Source organism: Lipomyces tetrasporus (assembly GCF_029532465.1).
Source record: "Lipomyces tetrasporus strain NRRL Y-64009 chromosome Unknown POJ06scaffold_5, whole genome shotgun sequence".
Classification (NCBI taxonomy): domain Eukaryota; kingdom Fungi; phylum Ascomycota; class Lipomycetes; order Lipomycetales; family Lipomycetaceae; genus Lipomyces; species Lipomyces tetrasporus.
This window is the reverse complement of record NW_026611600.1, coordinates 1,394,098-1,410,285: the sequence shown is the minus strand read 5'-3', so window position 1 is coordinate 1,410,285 and position 16,188 is coordinate 1,394,098. Positions and strand designations below refer to the sequence as shown.

The window sequence follows — 16,188 nt, the reverse complement described above, 5'->3', positions numbered from 1 at the left end:
CAGGTGTAACGATGGCTTGAAACGAGAAAGCATGGACTTTTTCCGAATATTTTTTGTTACCCGAATACACCACCTTTTGGTTGCCAGTTGGGCGGCAGATCGGCTTTAAGGTGCCGTCAACAAATCCCCAGATACCTGAATATTTGTATTCCTGAAGTGCGCAGAGGACGCAGCCAACCCGAACCCTGACAAAATCCTGTGTGCAGCTAAAGGCACTTTGTTGATTTGACGTTTAGCCGGCAGGCCGTCACCATCTATATCGACATCATACAAGATAAATTTATTAGGTAGGTTGATATAATTGCAGATTTCGTTCCATTTCTGCCTTCGCTGGGGCCTCCGATCAATCCAGAGAGCGAGAATCCGAAGCCTTGCCAATGCATCTTGCGAGGTGGCTGAGAGACTTCCATCCTTCAGGTTATCACAAATTGTATGTGCATCCTCACGAATGCCAAATTTCAAAGCTCTATGGATATCCTTGACAATAAGGTTCAAGATATGTGCCAAGCCACGGACGTAACTATGTAACTATCCTTGCCTTGGAACAAGGGATCTTTCCTTGGATTCCCCTGGCCTAAGACTGTCATAGAGCTCCGAAGCCATTAATTCGTTTTTACTGGCGTTATATCCAGTATTTCCATCAGCTTGAGGTCCTAAATCCAGAAGCATGGCCTAAACTGCGGCCAAGTTTTCTCCATTTATCCACGGAGTTCCGTAAATTCCAGTACCTTCTCTCGGTATTCAGACACCTCAGTAAGCCAGTGGCCGATGATTCCTAGGATCGGAAGGTTGTTTTTGCTTGTCCAACATCGAGAGACAGTGCATTTGTTTTGCAAGTCAAATCAAACTCTTCTTTCAATTGGAGGCATTGTACCGTAAATTCGTCTATAAGCCGCCGTCGGACCGTATGACAGTGTAATTCGTCTGATTATTGGACCCTAACCCTGCGGGATAATCATAATCAGCCAAATTGATTTTTCGCGTATATTTTGAGGATAATGAACGGCTGCTAGCAACACCGACGATGCTTTCTACTATATGAAGTTCCGCGTATATATAAATAACATTTCATCTATACACATCACTACAGATACAACTATTTATCAGAACAAATTCGCAAGCATCAATGATAAACTACCAAATAATTCAATCAAACGAAATCATATATGAATGAGATACACTCAAAATAATCCTACGTCAGTATAAACATTTTCGTATTCCTCTTAAACAAAACATACATAATGCAACATTATTATACATCTTCTCTCAATTAACTTTGGTCGCGAGAATAAGACTCCGCAACTGACAATCTGTTGGTAGAACCTTGCATAGATTGTAATGGTATTGAGACAAAAACTCCGGAATATCGTGTAACAAAACCAACACAATTCGCAAGGTACCCTTGTAAATGTAGCGAATGCTATCAGGAAGCGCGGACTCGTTGAGATAAGTGCCAATAAACTTCAATAACGTTTCCAAAAGGTCCTCGAAGATTGGCCATGACTTCTTCTGTTCCAACTGAAGGATCTTCGGCATAAACATTCGGTGCGATATTAGCGTCATCCATGAGAATGTAAAGGCTGGAAATGCGAGAGGTTGGAGAGCCTTGAATATCTCGGCAATCATCATGTAAAACTCCTCCTTGTACTCCGAGTGGGTCTTCTCGATATCTGACCATTCGCAGAGAATGCTAGAGAATAATCGGAAAAATGGCAAGCCATTAAATGACTCTCCCTGTGTTTCATGCGCATTTGCGAATACCAAGCAGAACACGCCTAAAATACCTCGGAGATATTGCATCCTTTTCGTGTCTTGGCTATCTTCATGGACACAAAATAACATAATCACAAGCTTGGCCAAGCTATCAACAGCGACAACCCCATCCTTGGGAGACAAAGAATTGCCCTGCTGTAATCTATCTTTGGCATATGCGTCCTGGCAAAATTCCAATGCAGATCTGAAGAATATGCCAAGATACTTCGCATCGTCAAGAAGGCCATGCTCTGACATTTGATATATGAACACATAAAGCATCCGTTCGCTCTGAGCCGGGTGTTGCATAAGACGAATCCACTCACTAAAGATATATCTCATTTGGTCCCTTAGAGAAGATGACTCTTCAGCTGGAATCTTTCCTGTAACGGCATTTTCGAAAGAAGCCAACAACTGTTGCGCAATCTGGTCAAATGGCGACTCCGAGTCGGATGCCAAGCGCTCCATACCCTCCAAGCACATCGTAAAGTCTGTGCGCAGAGCACATGGTGTCTCACCCAAGATAGCTTCATGGATCAGACTTGCAATAAACTCTATTGCCGGGCCACGGCGAGCCTGCAGCTGCTTCGACAAGCTCACATCAAGCTCCTGTGGGTGAAGCAAGCCCATCTTCATCAACGTGATCATAACAGAAACATTGAATTTGCGCTATACTTCCAATTAGAGTCCCTCTCGACATCCACTGTCGGCCAAGAGCTTAAAAAGCACGTACCTCATCTTCAGAATAGATCAACCACAATACTACTTCCTTGGCTGTCTCCGCTGATAAATCACACAATCGGGCCAACAGGTACGCAAGCGTCTCGCGGGCGAGTCGCGAGTCTGCCACCGTGAAAAGTACACTAACAGCAAGTTGAGATGTTTTGTGGATGACTGGATCACGCAGTGGATGTCGGTTAGCAACCGCGATAATAGAATTCACGGTAGCTTTAACCCTGTGGTCGGCGGGGAGCTGGTCAAACGACGTTTCCGTGCAGTCTTTAACGAGCTTGAGCAGCGCATCAATAGCAGACTGTAAATTTGTCAATAAGTCTAACATCAATTTTCAGAAAGAAGTAACTCACTTGCATCGACGCCAAAGCTTGCTCAACAGCCGTGACTTTGTTCGAAGGGATATGAGACAAATCTGCTTGCTGTGCTCCGAATCCCTGCTGAGATTCGACCTGTTGCTGCTGACTTGTCAATTGGGTGTTCTGCTGATGAAGCTGAGCGAACAATTGCTGTTGCTGTTGAACCTGTTGCTGCTGTTGTAATAGTGGCATCATTCTCTGCTGCTGCGACTGCGGCTGAGGGCGTTGCTGGCCAGCCTGCAACGAGAGAGGAACTGACTGCTGCACCGGCGTCTGCGGCTGCGCTGTAAGTTGAGGCTGAGGTTGTTGCAATTGCGATTGAGCTGGCAGCGACGTGGTCGCGAAATCCACACTTCCAAATTCTCCAGGCTGAAGACCGTCGGGGCCCAAACTGCCCAGTTTAAACTTTCCAAAATCCTCGTACACCATAAGCTGTTGCCTTGTTAAGCCAGGAGGCTTTAGTCGGAACGGATCAGGCAAAGATAATGCATAGCGAGACGCCTGCGGGTCAACAAACGTCTGACTTGGACGCAGTTCTCTATGACGTCTGCGCATGGCATATGCTGACGCCAATAATTCATCAAGATCTGCCTTCGCTCTGTCACTGGCGGCCTTCTGAATAATCGCGCAAGCTGCATCAAGGTGCTCGTTTACCGCTGTACTGAGAACCTCTGGAGCAAAAGATGATTCAGAATATCCGCTGGAAGCAAGAAGGGATAGCAAGTTGTTGCCGATGGTAAGCCGTAATGGTTCCTTACAGGTAACAAGAGCGAGACTACTGGCTAGGTAGTCGACCATGTTCCGAGCAGATTTGCGAAGTTTGTCCTCATTCGGCTCCAAAGCAAAATCTTTGGTAATGAGTTCCTTAGTAGCGATTTGAGCAATCGTGTCTGACCGTTCCACAACAGGGTTGATGAGTTCCCGAATTGCCTTTTCAATGGCAAGCTGAAGAAGTTTCTTGAGCGACGGATGGGTTGTGAACTGTCTACTCGCTTGTATCTGAGGATATGTAGCAGACAACGACGGAGTGACAGCAGAATCGGCTGGCCTTGATACATCTCGCAGATCGACTCGGTTGTTATAAGCCGTCAAGTTCAGTCTGTCAAAGACCTGGCCAAGCTCCGGAGTCGCTGCAATATTCGTTCCATCAATCAGATCATTCTTTGGCGGTCTTTCTCGAATAATTGTTGCCGGCTCCAGCGCATTAATATCGAGATCCAAATTCTTACATAGCACCTCGATTTCGAACTTTAAGTTGAGTTTCAACTCAGCGAACTGGTACAGTTCTACCATGAGCTTCAGAATACCCATCAACCACGGATTTGGCGGCTTGAAAATTGTGGACTTCGACGCCTGCTCTAAAACTTTGCAAGCGAACGGAAGAACCACGATCAAGCGATTCGTATCGAACCCTTCAATTAATAAATCTTTGAAAGAAATATTCTTGTGCTTGATAGGTTTATCTCGCGCAATCGTCAAAAATCCGAGCCAGCAGCCTAGATTTTTCAGTCGGCCGCGTTCCGTAGATGACAAGATTGTGTCTTGAGCGTTCAACAGCGCAATAATGCTAGCGTAGGAGTTGTGTAACACCTGCTTATTCAAATGCGAGCTACCCACAACATCAAGCATTCGAATATAGATGTTGTGGTAGTTCGGTTCCTGTTTGGCACGCGTATCGACGAGATAGGTGGCGAACCACTGATGATATTTTTCTTCCAGCAATTCCTTTAACTCTTTTGCCTTCGCCTCAATATTGCTCTGTGCGACGTTGTTGACGATGAACAATACTTTGTCTTGTATCTCTTCGTTTGGATCTTCGCATGGCTGCTCAGTAGGACTTACAGGATCCAAGTGGAGAGATCTGAATGGTGGCGGAGGTGGCGGCGACGCAGTTCCATTCATCCGCTCCGAATCGTCCTCACCAGTGCCATCAGACTTTGTGACTGCCCGCAATTTTGCCATAAGCTGAGGTTGAACTGCTTCCAAAGACGGGATCTGCAGTAACAACGCGCAATATTGTGGAAATGCCTCTAATCGCGACTGGAACTGCATGAGGGCCTGCAGTCCAAACTTAAACATCTTTGCATCTGGTGGCTCCTTCAAAGCTTTCAAAACGAACCGAAGCGCGACCGCCAATGGTATATCTTCAACCAGATGGAACTGAATAATAGACCCAAATAAGACAGCAGTAGTTGCCAAAGCCGATAGAGGATAATCCGGGAAAAATCGATATTCGTCGAAAAGAGAATGTATCATACAAGCAAATGTATCCTGATCGTTCGGATCATCTGAAACCCGGAGTTGTTGCAAAAGACCGATCACTTCACTAATACTCATTCCTTGCTCATACATTTTCTGGTAGTAGAATTTCATCTGCTTTTCTACTTCTGGCGAAAATCCATTGCTTCCACTGTTGGTTAATATGGCCGTATCGTGCCCTCGGCCAAGATTGATCAGACGGGGATACGTCTGAATACATTGCGCCTGCACATATTCCGATAGTTCCACTAGATCTAGAGGCGTTGTTCTAATTCACGTTAGTAATGTTCACCTATTGGTATAGCATAACGGTGGCATACTGCGTCAATAAAGCACGTAATAGCTCGTAGACGACTTGGACATGTAAAGGTAGACTATTGGTCTTGATTTCGGGGATATTGTGAGGATCCTGTTGCTGTTGTTGTTGCAGCTGATATTCTGTGGAAGATTTAACATCCAAGAATTTTAGAATTGCAGCTACAAACTCGTGTCCATCGGTCGACAAAACTTCATCCAGGAATTTCTGCAATGGGTATTGTCCTCGGCGTGCCATGTAAGCAAACAAATCAAGAGTAAACAAGTACGGCTTGAAGTGTGCAAACTGTTGTGACACTTCAGGATCTGTGACCTCATTGGCAATCCGCACGATCAAGCCGCTATCGTAGGCGAGATCTTGGACTGACGCTAAGGCATCAGGCCCAGATGATGTGATCAGTTTCGTCAGTGTATCCATTGAATGCTGACTTTCGTTCGGTCCGATAATCGCGGCGATTGAAGGGGGAAGTGATGATGGAGAATACCTGGCCTTGACTGCACTAAATAGACTTAATGTGTTTACGGCGTCGAAGAATGGGGCGTTCGGTTCTTGCAAATACTGGTTTAAAAGTATGGAAATGTTCGTTTCCGTCAGAACTGTGGTACGCTGAGACCTGTCGCGAATAGCAGCAACAAATAGGCCAAACGTTTCCTCGAGAACGTCAAATGCTAATTTAACGAAGATCAGATAATTTCCGAGAAACCATGACAGTGAATATACCTTGAGTTTGTAAATCTTGATTTGACGACCGCTTGAAACCTAAACATAAAATCGTGCGATCGAATGCGTCGAGCTGGACAGAGTCGAAAAAGTCTTGAAGCTGAAAATCTCTAAACGCGTCGTTATCTGGAGTAGACACTGACTCTGAGAATCGGTATGATAGAGATGGATTCGAGCACAGTATATCTACTTCTTCATCAAGCAAACGTCTGATTGCAGGATTGTCTTGTGGCCGTGAAGACGAGACGGTAGATACTAGCCGGCGGAAATATTTCTGATAGACTTCGGGACCGTTCTGATCACAGAGCTGAATACCAAATGAGTATACAGAAACACTTTCTGCTATAGCAGCCGAACCTTACCTGCCGGATTTGTTTAACAGTTGTATCCCACTTATCTTCCTTGATCGTTGACACCAAGACAACAATTTGCGCCCCAACAATCTTAGATAACTCGGTAGGGCGATTTCCCGACGGATTTGAACTTCCTCCTCCACCACCACCCGCCCCCGACGGCAGCGACGACGACACTGATGCGGCCGAAGAGCTCTGCTGCTGACTCTGGAGGTGTTTGGAAGAAGAGGCTGAAATGGACAGCGGTGCTACTTGAGCAGCTGAATTTGACAGTGTAAGGTGTTGGGACGAAATTTCTGCACCCGAGGACCGCGAGGGAGCGCGAGACGGAGTTGCGCCAGATATTGTGACGATTGGTGATCTGGGGATGAAGCGGAGAAGTTTCGTGTGGTCGCAACTGCTCCGGGGCAGCTACTGAAGCTGATCGAATATAGATCTCCTTCAAAGCGAGGATCAAGTAGTACTATGATCCAAGAATAATTAGCTCTGCAGTTGATCCTTGATGGATTACTTTGAACGGAAGGTATAACCGGTCAGAGAAGCAAGTTGAGATAGGATGCAACCCGTTAATGTCGACTGATCCAATGGCACAGAACAATTCTCGTATAATGAGATCTTACTAAGCTTTTTGTTGGAGGTCCTAAAACCTTAAAATATATGAATTCATGGAAAGGCTAAGCCTGTAACAGCTAGTCCGAATGGCAAACGCTTAACTCCCACGTATTTTATGGTGCGAGAAGTTCTTCACTTTGCCGGCTGTCAAATTTTAAATGCAATCCCCTGCATTGCATCTCGCGACTATTGATCAATCTGTATTCAACTAATATGCTATACTCTGCGCGAAAAAATGTAGGAATCTGTAATTTTATCGTGCTACAATACTTCATCAAATTCCTACAGTATGCAGTAGGGACATCCGATGACTAACTCAGCGAATTGATTATAAAAATGAGTCCAATATGCAACAGTTACAGACAATTCAAGATATACGAATTATTAGATCGCTACTCTAAATTGGTAATCTATAAGGGATGGATGACCTCTTTTACTCATACATATACGCGGACTATCATAAGAACATTGTGGTCGAATATACAGGGAAAGCTTCGCGCAAATGCAATGATACATGAACACTTTTACATATCGCTGAACGTCATAATACAACTCTATAGCTCAAACAACTAACGCGCCTTAACCAAACGAAAATATGAACAGAGAATGGAAAGGCTGAACCCAACAAAGGTCGTGCTCTATGCGGACTCGGACTACGACTACCTTTCTATGTAAATTTCATGTGCCGGATTCATGTGCCGGATACGATCTCACATTAATACGAGTAGAATCCAGACGGATGACCTCGAGAACGACCCTGTCCTCTGAACTGGGCACCGCCAAACTGTGCGCCGCTAAACTGCGCTCCAGCAAACTGTGCGCCGAATGGAGATCCGCCACCACCAAACTGGCCCATAAACTCAGATGGAACGCCGCCTCCGCCGCCTCCGAACATTTGAAATAGTACTGACGGATCGATTTCAGCGCCCATGCCGCCACCATACATATCGCCGGAATCTTGCAGGTCAACGCCAGAATCGTATCTTGCACGCTTTTGACTGTCTGATAGAATTTCGTATGCTTCTCCCACATCTTTAAACTTCTCATGCGCAGATGGATCATCCGGATTCTTATCAGGATGGTACATGAGAGCCATTTTCCGGTAAGCCTTCTTGATTTCAACGTCGCCCGCTGACTTCGAAATACCAAGGATCTTGTAGTAGTCTTTCCGTTTGGCTTTCTTAACTGCAAGCTCCGCCTCCCGAAGTTCGGCGCGTAGATTGGGATCCGAAGGATCCGCTTCTATGGCCTTCTGGAACTCTTGAACGGCTTCGTCCCATTTCTCTAGCTGACCAAGCGCCCGCGCTTTTGTTCTTCGAACCTTCGTAAACTCCGGATCCAGGTCTAATGCGCTATCACAGTCCGCAACGGCGTCCTCGAACCGATTTAATCGCATATTGACAGTAGCGCGGTTAGAATACAACTTCGAGTTCGTACCCTTGTTGTGTTTGTCGATCGCAAGAGCTTCAGAATACAGTTCTAACGCCCCCTGTAGATCTCCGCGTTTGAAAGCGTCATTACCCAGATTTTTCTTCTTCTCCAGTTCTCGACTGGCCCTTAGCAGTTCCCTAGCAAGTTTGTGGTCGGGGTCCACTCTTAAGGCTTCCGCGAAATGTGTTACTGCATTGGCATTGTCTCCCTGCGCGTATAATACTCGTCCGCGAAGTACTAACGCATCCGAATCTTGCTTGTCTTCTCTTAGGAGATTCACCGCAACAGAAGCGGCCTGATCAAGATCGCCAGTCTCAATGTAGCATTTGCCCTTTAGTAATCGCCAGTTACGTGGAGGCGTGACGTTCAATCCGAGAAGCTTCTCCGCTCCGCTAATCGCGTGTTGCGCCAACTTCAGATTACCACCAGCAGCCATTGCCTCCGCCTGGGCAAGATATTGACGCATTTCGTATGCTGCCTGTATATCTCCAGTAGTCGGAGGTGCACTTATCTGTGAAAAGGCGTTGATAGCTTCGTCGTAATTTCCGAGAGATGTCTGGAGCTTTCCTATCCGAAGTAGAGTCTTTTGAACGTTCGAGCCGTATTCCTCTGGTTTTCGCTGACTGAGCTCCAGCGACTTCGAGCAGTCCTCTAATGCTCTCTCATATGCACCAATTTGCATATACGCCATGCTTCTATTACCACGATATATTGGATTCTCCGGATCTGCTTCAACTGCTTTCGCGTACATATCAATGGCTTTTCCATAGCAGCCAGACTTATAGAACTCATTTCCTTGCGATTTATACTCCTCAGCAGACGCTCCTGGCGTCTGTGACGCGTCCCTCATGTGAAAGTCGTGGCTCATGATAATTTGCTTCCGCAAAGATGGTCCACTTCGACCAACGGCTCCAAGTTCCTGGACTAGATGTCTCACGTGCAGAGAACGCGACGGCCTGCGACCCCCGGGTTCAACGGTCGACCTGCGGGCTGATTGTTCGAATAAAGGGGCCTTGTATGGCTTAATCAGTGGCGGGCACGACAGCGAGGGAGCGACACTGGCTAATCTGATAGGGACCTACTAAAGATGGTTTCGCGAGTTTTCGCGGCATTGCCATGTTCGACGGCAACCAAAAAGCCCTGTCATTGTTCTGTGCACGTCGAAGGACGCGGAAGTTTGGCCCAGCCGGGTAAGGACGAATTTTCGAGAAGCGTGTGGCTTCACAGATATTTGCACAGCCATATTGCCGTGAAGCCTCAGCGCAAGACGACCAAAACCCTATCCCATCGGGTAAGGTGTTACTTATTTTGGACCAAATATACCGAGGATACACAGCTTTTATATGGGCAGATGTTCTGCGTCGCGGGCAATTCGAGGGAATCTGCGCCTGGCAATTGTTCTAGAAATGTGTAATGTGTCCGCAAAATCAATCACTGACACAAGTATTGGAAGATCAGACATTGCTGCATTAATTATGCTATTCTTGTCAAAGAAGACCTTAGGCTTAGTGAGAAAAAGATGACAGTTGCAGGCTCAGTGTGAGTCATGCAGCAGCGGGATGGTTCAAAGGCTCAGCAGGGCTCAGCAGCCGTCGTTTTATCAACAATAATTAATGAATCCGCAGAGATTGGAGCGGTGGTGTCAAGGAGGGATTGTAAGTTGCGAACGATTTTCATGAATTTGAGGTGCAGTTCTATCCCTACAATTAAAGTACACAATTGTGTACCAGACAAAGATGGACAAGCACAAAGTAAGAAAAGGAAATTGAAGTCGAGAATGGATCAATCGATCGACCGATGCAAACTACTGCTGTCCAATCTGGGAGATGTGAAACTTTTCTGTACGTCCCCCAAATTAAGCATCTTTCTTCCGCGTCGTAAACGACTAAAGTTTTGCTACACAAGGTAATAATTCACCAGGATTTTGCACGAATCGTTCGCTGGATCCAAAAAACCACAAATTTGACACGATGATAGCACAACTGCTAGACTCATATTTATTGAACTCTTTCAGCAAAATCCTCAAATGCAAATGACATGTACCATCCTCCTGCTAAATGATATAGCTAATCTCACAACGCCGTCTATTCGTCTTTATATTCTAAACGCCAGGAACGCTGACTATTGTCGTTAATGCGCTATTTCGGGGAACCAACATATATATAATAGCCCACTCAGCAGTTCCACAGAGCCATCCAGTAAGCTGTACTATGTTAGGCAAGCCCTAATAAAAGCTGACGCGAAACTTACTTTCTCCGTGAACGTATGGAAGTAAATGCCGGTCATCAGCAGCATCCACCACCAGAGAGCCAGTACGGCAAATACAATCTAGATGTAACACTGTGAGTTTCGATTGCCGATTTCTGAGATTCAAAATCGCCAACCTTGGTGTGTATTTGCCGCAGCAGGGGGCCTCTTTCCATAATGACCGGTAGCAGCTCAAACCACAAGAAAAGACTGGCGTGTGTAAGCAAGAACGAGTGGCCACTTATATCATGGCCACCAGCCCATTCTCCCTTTACATGTCTACATCCAAATGACGACCAGATGTCGTGCACTTGTCGCTCTTGCCCAGCAACGGCCTCAGGATCGTTGACCAAGCAAACACCACCTGTTCCAATGAACACTCTATCCATGATCGGCGCACCAAAGAACCACTGCGTAAACAAAAACCACCAGGAAGTCGCGATGACATATCTTATCGCTAATTTGCTCGGTTTCGATATTCGTAGCCGAATGCAATGAACCATGAATGCAATTGTTGTCCACAGCCATCCTTTCTTCACTAACATGACATTGAAGAAATTTGTTCTCAATCCAAAATAGCTCTCTGGCGGGGATGTGACCGATATGAGACTTCCAAAGGCAATTGTAGTTGGATATATTAAATATATGCTTAGTTGCTCAAACGTGAAAAGGCCGGCGAGATATTTCCGTGGGTACGCTGGGGGTGGCGTTAAAGGCGGTGTCGGCGGTTCCATTTGAGCTGATAATAGAGGTGAGTCTACTCTATTTTCTAGGGGGCCATTGCCCTCTACCGGGGTGGTTACAGAAGTTTCTTCTGCCTCAGTATGTTCCTGGCTACTCAGAGTATTATTTGTACCTATAGACTGAGCGTGTGGAATTGTCGATTGATCGGCCGATTCCTCAGAGAATGTCGATGAAGAACCTTGCTCCATGGCCGCCGAAACTTAACTTCTCCTGGCTTACTGATCTAAGATTCGACTTTGCAGAAAGCAAGTGGGCAGAATAGTAGTAGTGCGATTGTATATTCTAAATTGGCTGAGTGACACATAAGGCAAGTCGTCATGAGTTGCCATACCTGATACATTCCCCTCGCCATAAAAAGGGTTTAGGCGGACACACGTGAGCCCACTTCGGACGACACGACTTCCCCATGCACTCCAAATACCGCAGCACCATAATGCTGATCATTTAGACAGGGTCGGTCTGATCTGCCCGATAGCCGCCATTATCGACAGGTTTATTACATGCTATAGTTTCGGAATCGACCTTCAATGCAGAATTCACAAGGGCTCAACTCTCAGCAGCAATCACCTGCGGTTGATTCGCGGGCCCCGGCACCTCCATCTAGATTCGAGGTTGAACTAGAGGTATGGTGTTTCCGATGCCTAGGCACATGCCATCTATCGATATACTAAGTACTTAGTTTGTGCAAGCTCTCGCGAACCCACAGTATGCAAACTTCTTGGCTCAGAATGGTTACTTGGAAGACGAGCGCTTTATCAATTACTTAGAATATCTAGAATATTGGCGGAAACCTGAATACGTGAAGTATTTGATGTACGCGTTTGAAGAAAGGATTCTCGGAATAATGTTATTCTGACACTCGCTCACAGATACCCGAATTGCCTTCATGTTCTGTCCTTACTGAAGCAGCCTCTTTTCAGACAAGAAGTTCGGCATGCCGATATGGCGCAAATGTTGATGGATGACATGTACACCAAGTGGCTAGGCGCAGGGCGTTATAGGTTAATGCAGACTGAGTCAATCGCTACCGACAAAGCCACCCCTGGTGAGCATGTGGCCGGCGATGGAGCTGCCAGAGAAACTCCTCTAGCAACCAACGGAACCTCGCATTCGGGCGACAGGATGGAAGGCATTGAACGGAACGGCGTTGTGAAATCAGAGTCTAGTTAGATTTGACTTCCCGTATGTATTTGACTTTAATCTCTATTGTTTCGAGTGATGCATATGAATTTACAACTGTATATCGCAAACGTGCTTCAAATTCCCAATACATCGCATGTCTCTACATAAGTCAGATCTGTATGTGCAACGAATCCTAGCTCCCATGTTTCACCTCGTTATCGGGTCCGAAAAAATAGTCCATTTCTAATATCACCATTTAGCTAATTAAGGCACCGATATGGCTGTCTTATTTTTGGCACCCACAATGAGCGCGGCCACGTTCGCACCCTGATAGACTCGACGTTTCCATAGTGCTGATGAATTGCTCTATCCCATTTAGATACCAAATACCACCATCGTCAACTCTCAACGCACTGAAGTCGCGGATACGATTTAGTCGCGGGTATGAGTTCCAGGTCTTCTCATGCACCCAGGTAAATTCGGCTCCTTTCTCAAATATAAGTTGCAAGAATTCTGGTGTAGTGCGAGAAGGAGAGAATATCTTGTACACGTACTCATTCTTTTCGGGAATATAACGAATGATAGAAATTGAGTTGAAAACAGGAGGCATATGCGATCCAGCTTGATTGTCATCCGGGAGAGTCGTAAGAATCATAGTCGGAACGGGAACACCAGGCTTGAGACCGAAGTACATCGGCGAAAGTCGTTTAGTTGATGTAAAGATAGTCACATATAAAGTTATGTACGGGACTTCCTTGATTCCCAGTGCGCTACCGCCAATCCCCGTCTGTTGATACGGTGCGGCTATGATGACCTCGTCGAACTTCTCCACTTTGTCAGAGGCTGCAATTCGGATTTCCCATTTTCCGGAACTTTCCTTCGAATTGACAATCTCGGACACTACCGTGCCGAGCCTCAGGATAGCACCAGATTTTTGCAGCATTTTCTCAAAAATTTGCCAGTTTCCGCCTTCTATTTGCAAAGCCTCATCAGCTGCAAGGCATACAAACCCTTCTAGGGCATGAAGCTGTTTGACATTCTGAGCGTAGTTGACCTTAACTGTTAGACTCAGATCACAACTACCAAAGCATATATGGACTCACTCGCGTAGCAGCCTGAACAATTTCATTAACAAAACGGTCGCTCATACCATGGCCAGTGAAGTAACCCTGACAGGATATTTAGTGTACAGTTTTAAGGGTACAAAAGTATTCTACAACTTACAAAAGTAGTTTCGCTGGTTAGATTAGTGAGACCACTAGACTGAGCGATTTCCGTTAAATCCTCAAACGGAAAATAGTTCTCACTATAGAAGGCCAAAAACGATGCAATTGTCTTCTTGGAAAGAAGACGTGCTCTCACCGGAGCAGTACCGTATTGATACAGAAGCTTGATCGTACTCTTCCAGGTTGACTCTGACGACGCCGTGAAGACGAAGTCCTTTCCGTCCCAACTATAAAGTTACTGTTAGCAACACTTAATGACAAAATCGGCACAGTGAAATAGTACTTACATTCCAAACGAGTCCTCGATCGCAAGACCATCTTTCCTGCAGACTTTCCCCGAATCATGCGTTTGGACTGTTAGCCCAAATTCCTTTGCTGCGGTTGCGAGAATGAAATTCTCTTTAACGAAAACACTGGCTCCAACTTCTACGGGCCATCGAGGGTCATTGTGCACGTCAATCGTCGTTGTGCGCCCTCCGATATAGTCATTTTTCTCGAAAACGGTGATATCATAGGAATAGTTCGAATACAGTTGGAGATAGTACGCAGATGACGATCCTCCCGCTCCCGCGCCTGTCGATGTATTAACTGGAGTCAGAAGTATGAGGTTATAGCGGCCACTGACCGATGATGGCGATTTTCTCTTTAGATGTCTCTTGGTAGAGTGGTTCGGACAATGGCGATTGGAACACTTCCTCGCGTTCATTGGCGTTTACCGATAGTAGTACGCATGGTAGCAGGACGCAAGGAATCGCATAGAACATTGTATCTCGCATTGCGTCAAACCAGATCACTGAAATTAACTAGGTAGTGATTTTATAGAATTATACGACTCCCAATCTGGAGGCCGGTAGAACTGCCAGACCATCTTCAAGCGATGGTTGCTGTAATTGATGATGGAAGCCTACGTCATAATAATGAGCCGCAACCAACACAACGTGACATTCAACTTCTCAGGCAGCAACTCCGCATTTCTGATGACTGAAGACTGCGCGAACGCTCCTCAGGATTTAATTAGTCTCAAACGTAGTTTACTATTACTCTGTAAATCGTTGTTAGCGATCTACATTATAATCCAACCAATAATGCATCCAAGCAGCATGTTCTTATGACGCTCCTCAACAAAATATCTATGTACAAGCTCTAGCAAAATGAACATGCCAAGATTCCCTAAACAATATATCCACTGCCGACAACATTCATCATATAACAGTAACTCCTTAAGGCGTCCCAAATCTAAACTTCGGTGGCATATCAGTGCTCTTATCATCTCGGCAATCACACAACCGCTGAAGCACACATTGATAAGTATCTATATATACAAAGTCGGATCCTGTAGAGACCACGCCGTCTCAATACCGAGCAAGCACCGGCTGGCAATTTATACAGTTAATCTTAATCTTACTGCTCTCTGCTATAGCAATTTGGAAACTTTATCGAGTTCCGTTTTCGGATCAAATTCACCCTTTGATATTCGCTCAAAATCCTCGTCATATACCCCAGTGGAAAGTGGACCGTTACCACGAAAGCGCTTTCTGCCAAATTTATTAGTTCCGCGTCAAATGTAAATAAAAATAACAGATTCGAAGTTCATAAATTTAATCGCAACAAGCGCACCTCATGTCAAAAATGCCTCGCCTATTAGCACCACCATTATTAGCACGATCAGTCTTAGAAGTCGCAAATATACATGCCTGCACTGTGCATAACTTCGCATTCTAGCTAGACACTGTTCTGGCAAATCCTTCCGTAGTTCCGGGTTCTCCATACATTCTGTCGGCGTGTGGCGGTCAATCAGTACACATGGAGAACGTTGGAGGCATAGAGCCAGACCTGTTCGAATATCCTTACAACTAAATTACTTAAGCCCTAGCTCAGGAATCTTTTGATCCAGCTACCAAATGCTCACCTAGACGGCATATGTCATAGAGCAGCTTACGACAGTCACGGACGCAGGGATGTAGGAAGAGCTTGGCGTAGGGACACGTTCAAAAGTACCGACGGGAACAAGGTGGCATCCGATCTCGGCGTTTTGAATGTTCAAAAGGTTGGGTCTGGTACCTCTAATACAAGCCTTGGAATAATTTTACGCAAAACATCGGTCGGTTGTCTCTAGTGCCCTCGCAAGTTAACACAATTATTCACGCGGCGCGGTCGCATTGAAGAATGAATGCTCTTGCAATTGGTATATTCTACTGAGCTGAATAGATTCTGATATAAGATGTTGAGTTGTTAGCTGACCGCTATCACTCCTGTGGCTCTCCAAACGTGCTCTTTCTGATAGACTGTCAACCGTCCTCTTACACGCCTCGGCG

At 45.7% G+C, this 16,188-nt stretch overlaps 6 protein-coding genes across 6 annotated transcripts; 1 reads left to right on the top strand and 5 right to left on the bottom strand.

Moving 5' to 3' along the window:
• Nucleotides 1–1,043: 1,043 nt before the first annotated feature.
• Nucleotides 1,044–7,158, bottom strand: POJ06DRAFT_295596 (uncharacterized protein; the record flags this gene model as incomplete). The annotated part of the gene is made up of 7 exons (XM_056190515.1): nt 1,044–2,421; nt 2,486–2,785; nt 2,838–5,370; nt 5,423–6,086; nt 6,139–6,445; nt 6,501–6,888; nt 7,139–7,158. The coding sequence occupies 7 exons, from the start codon at nt 7,156–7,158 to the stop codon at nt 1,267–1,269; spliced, it is 5,367 nt and encodes a 1,788-aa protein (XP_056044154.1). The 3' UTR covers nt 1,044–1,266.
• A 589-nt stretch (nt 7,159–7,747) lies between these two features.
• Nucleotides 7,748–9,511, bottom strand: POJ06DRAFT_110067 (uncharacterized protein). Its single transcript, XM_056184053.1, has one exon. The coding sequence runs from the start codon at nt 9,400–9,402 to the stop codon at nt 7,819–7,821; it is 1,584 nt and encodes a 527-aa protein (XP_056044153.1). The 5' UTR covers nt 9,403–9,511; the 3' UTR covers nt 7,748–7,818.
• A 1,028-nt stretch (nt 9,512–10,539) lies between these two features.
• On the bottom strand, nt 10,540–11,893 carry POJ06DRAFT_110014 (inositol phospholipid synthesis and fat-storage-inducing TM-domain-containing protein). The gene is made up of 3 exons (XM_056184052.1): nt 10,919–11,893; nt 10,785–10,862; nt 10,540–10,737 (listed from the first exon to the last, which is right to left on the bottom strand). Exons 1-3 carry the CDS (start codon nt 11,711–11,713, stop codon nt 10,636–10,638), a joined length of 975 nt encoding a protein of 324 aa, XP_056044152.1. The 5' UTR covers nt 11,714–11,893; the 3' UTR covers nt 10,540–10,635.
• Nucleotides 11,889–12,804, top strand: POJ06DRAFT_210316 (SOH1-domain-containing protein). The gene is made up of 3 exons (XM_056185429.1): nt 11,889–12,148; nt 12,205–12,338; nt 12,395–12,804. The coding sequence occupies exons 1-3, from the start codon at nt 12,053–12,055 to the stop codon at nt 12,693–12,695; spliced, it is 531 nt and encodes a 176-aa protein (XP_056044151.1). The 5' UTR covers nt 11,889–12,052; the 3' UTR covers nt 12,696–12,804.
• On the bottom strand, nt 12,805–14,758 carry POJ06DRAFT_253453 (Prenylcysteine lyase-domain-containing protein). The gene is made up of 5 exons (XM_056187642.1): nt 14,499–14,758; nt 14,161–14,446; nt 13,872–14,100; nt 13,751–13,816; nt 12,805–13,701 (listed from the first exon to the last, which is right to left on the bottom strand). Exons 1-5 carry the CDS (start codon nt 14,647–14,649, stop codon nt 12,934–12,936), a joined length of 1,500 nt encoding a protein of 499 aa, XP_056044150.1. The 5' UTR covers nt 14,650–14,758; the 3' UTR covers nt 12,805–12,933.
• A 66-nt stretch (nt 14,759–14,824) lies between these two features.
• Nucleotides 14,825–15,866, bottom strand: POJ06DRAFT_253449 (cytochrome c oxidase assembly protein PET191-domain-containing protein). The gene is made up of 4 exons (XM_056187641.1): nt 15,783–15,866; nt 15,568–15,726; nt 15,491–15,511; nt 14,825–15,408 (listed from the first exon to the last, which is right to left on the bottom strand). The coding sequence occupies exons 1-4, from the start codon at nt 15,791–15,793 to the stop codon at nt 15,288–15,290; spliced, it is 312 nt and encodes a 103-aa protein (XP_056044149.1). The 5' UTR covers nt 15,794–15,866; the 3' UTR covers nt 14,825–15,287.
• Between the last annotated feature and the right edge of the window lie 322 nt (nt 15,867–16,188).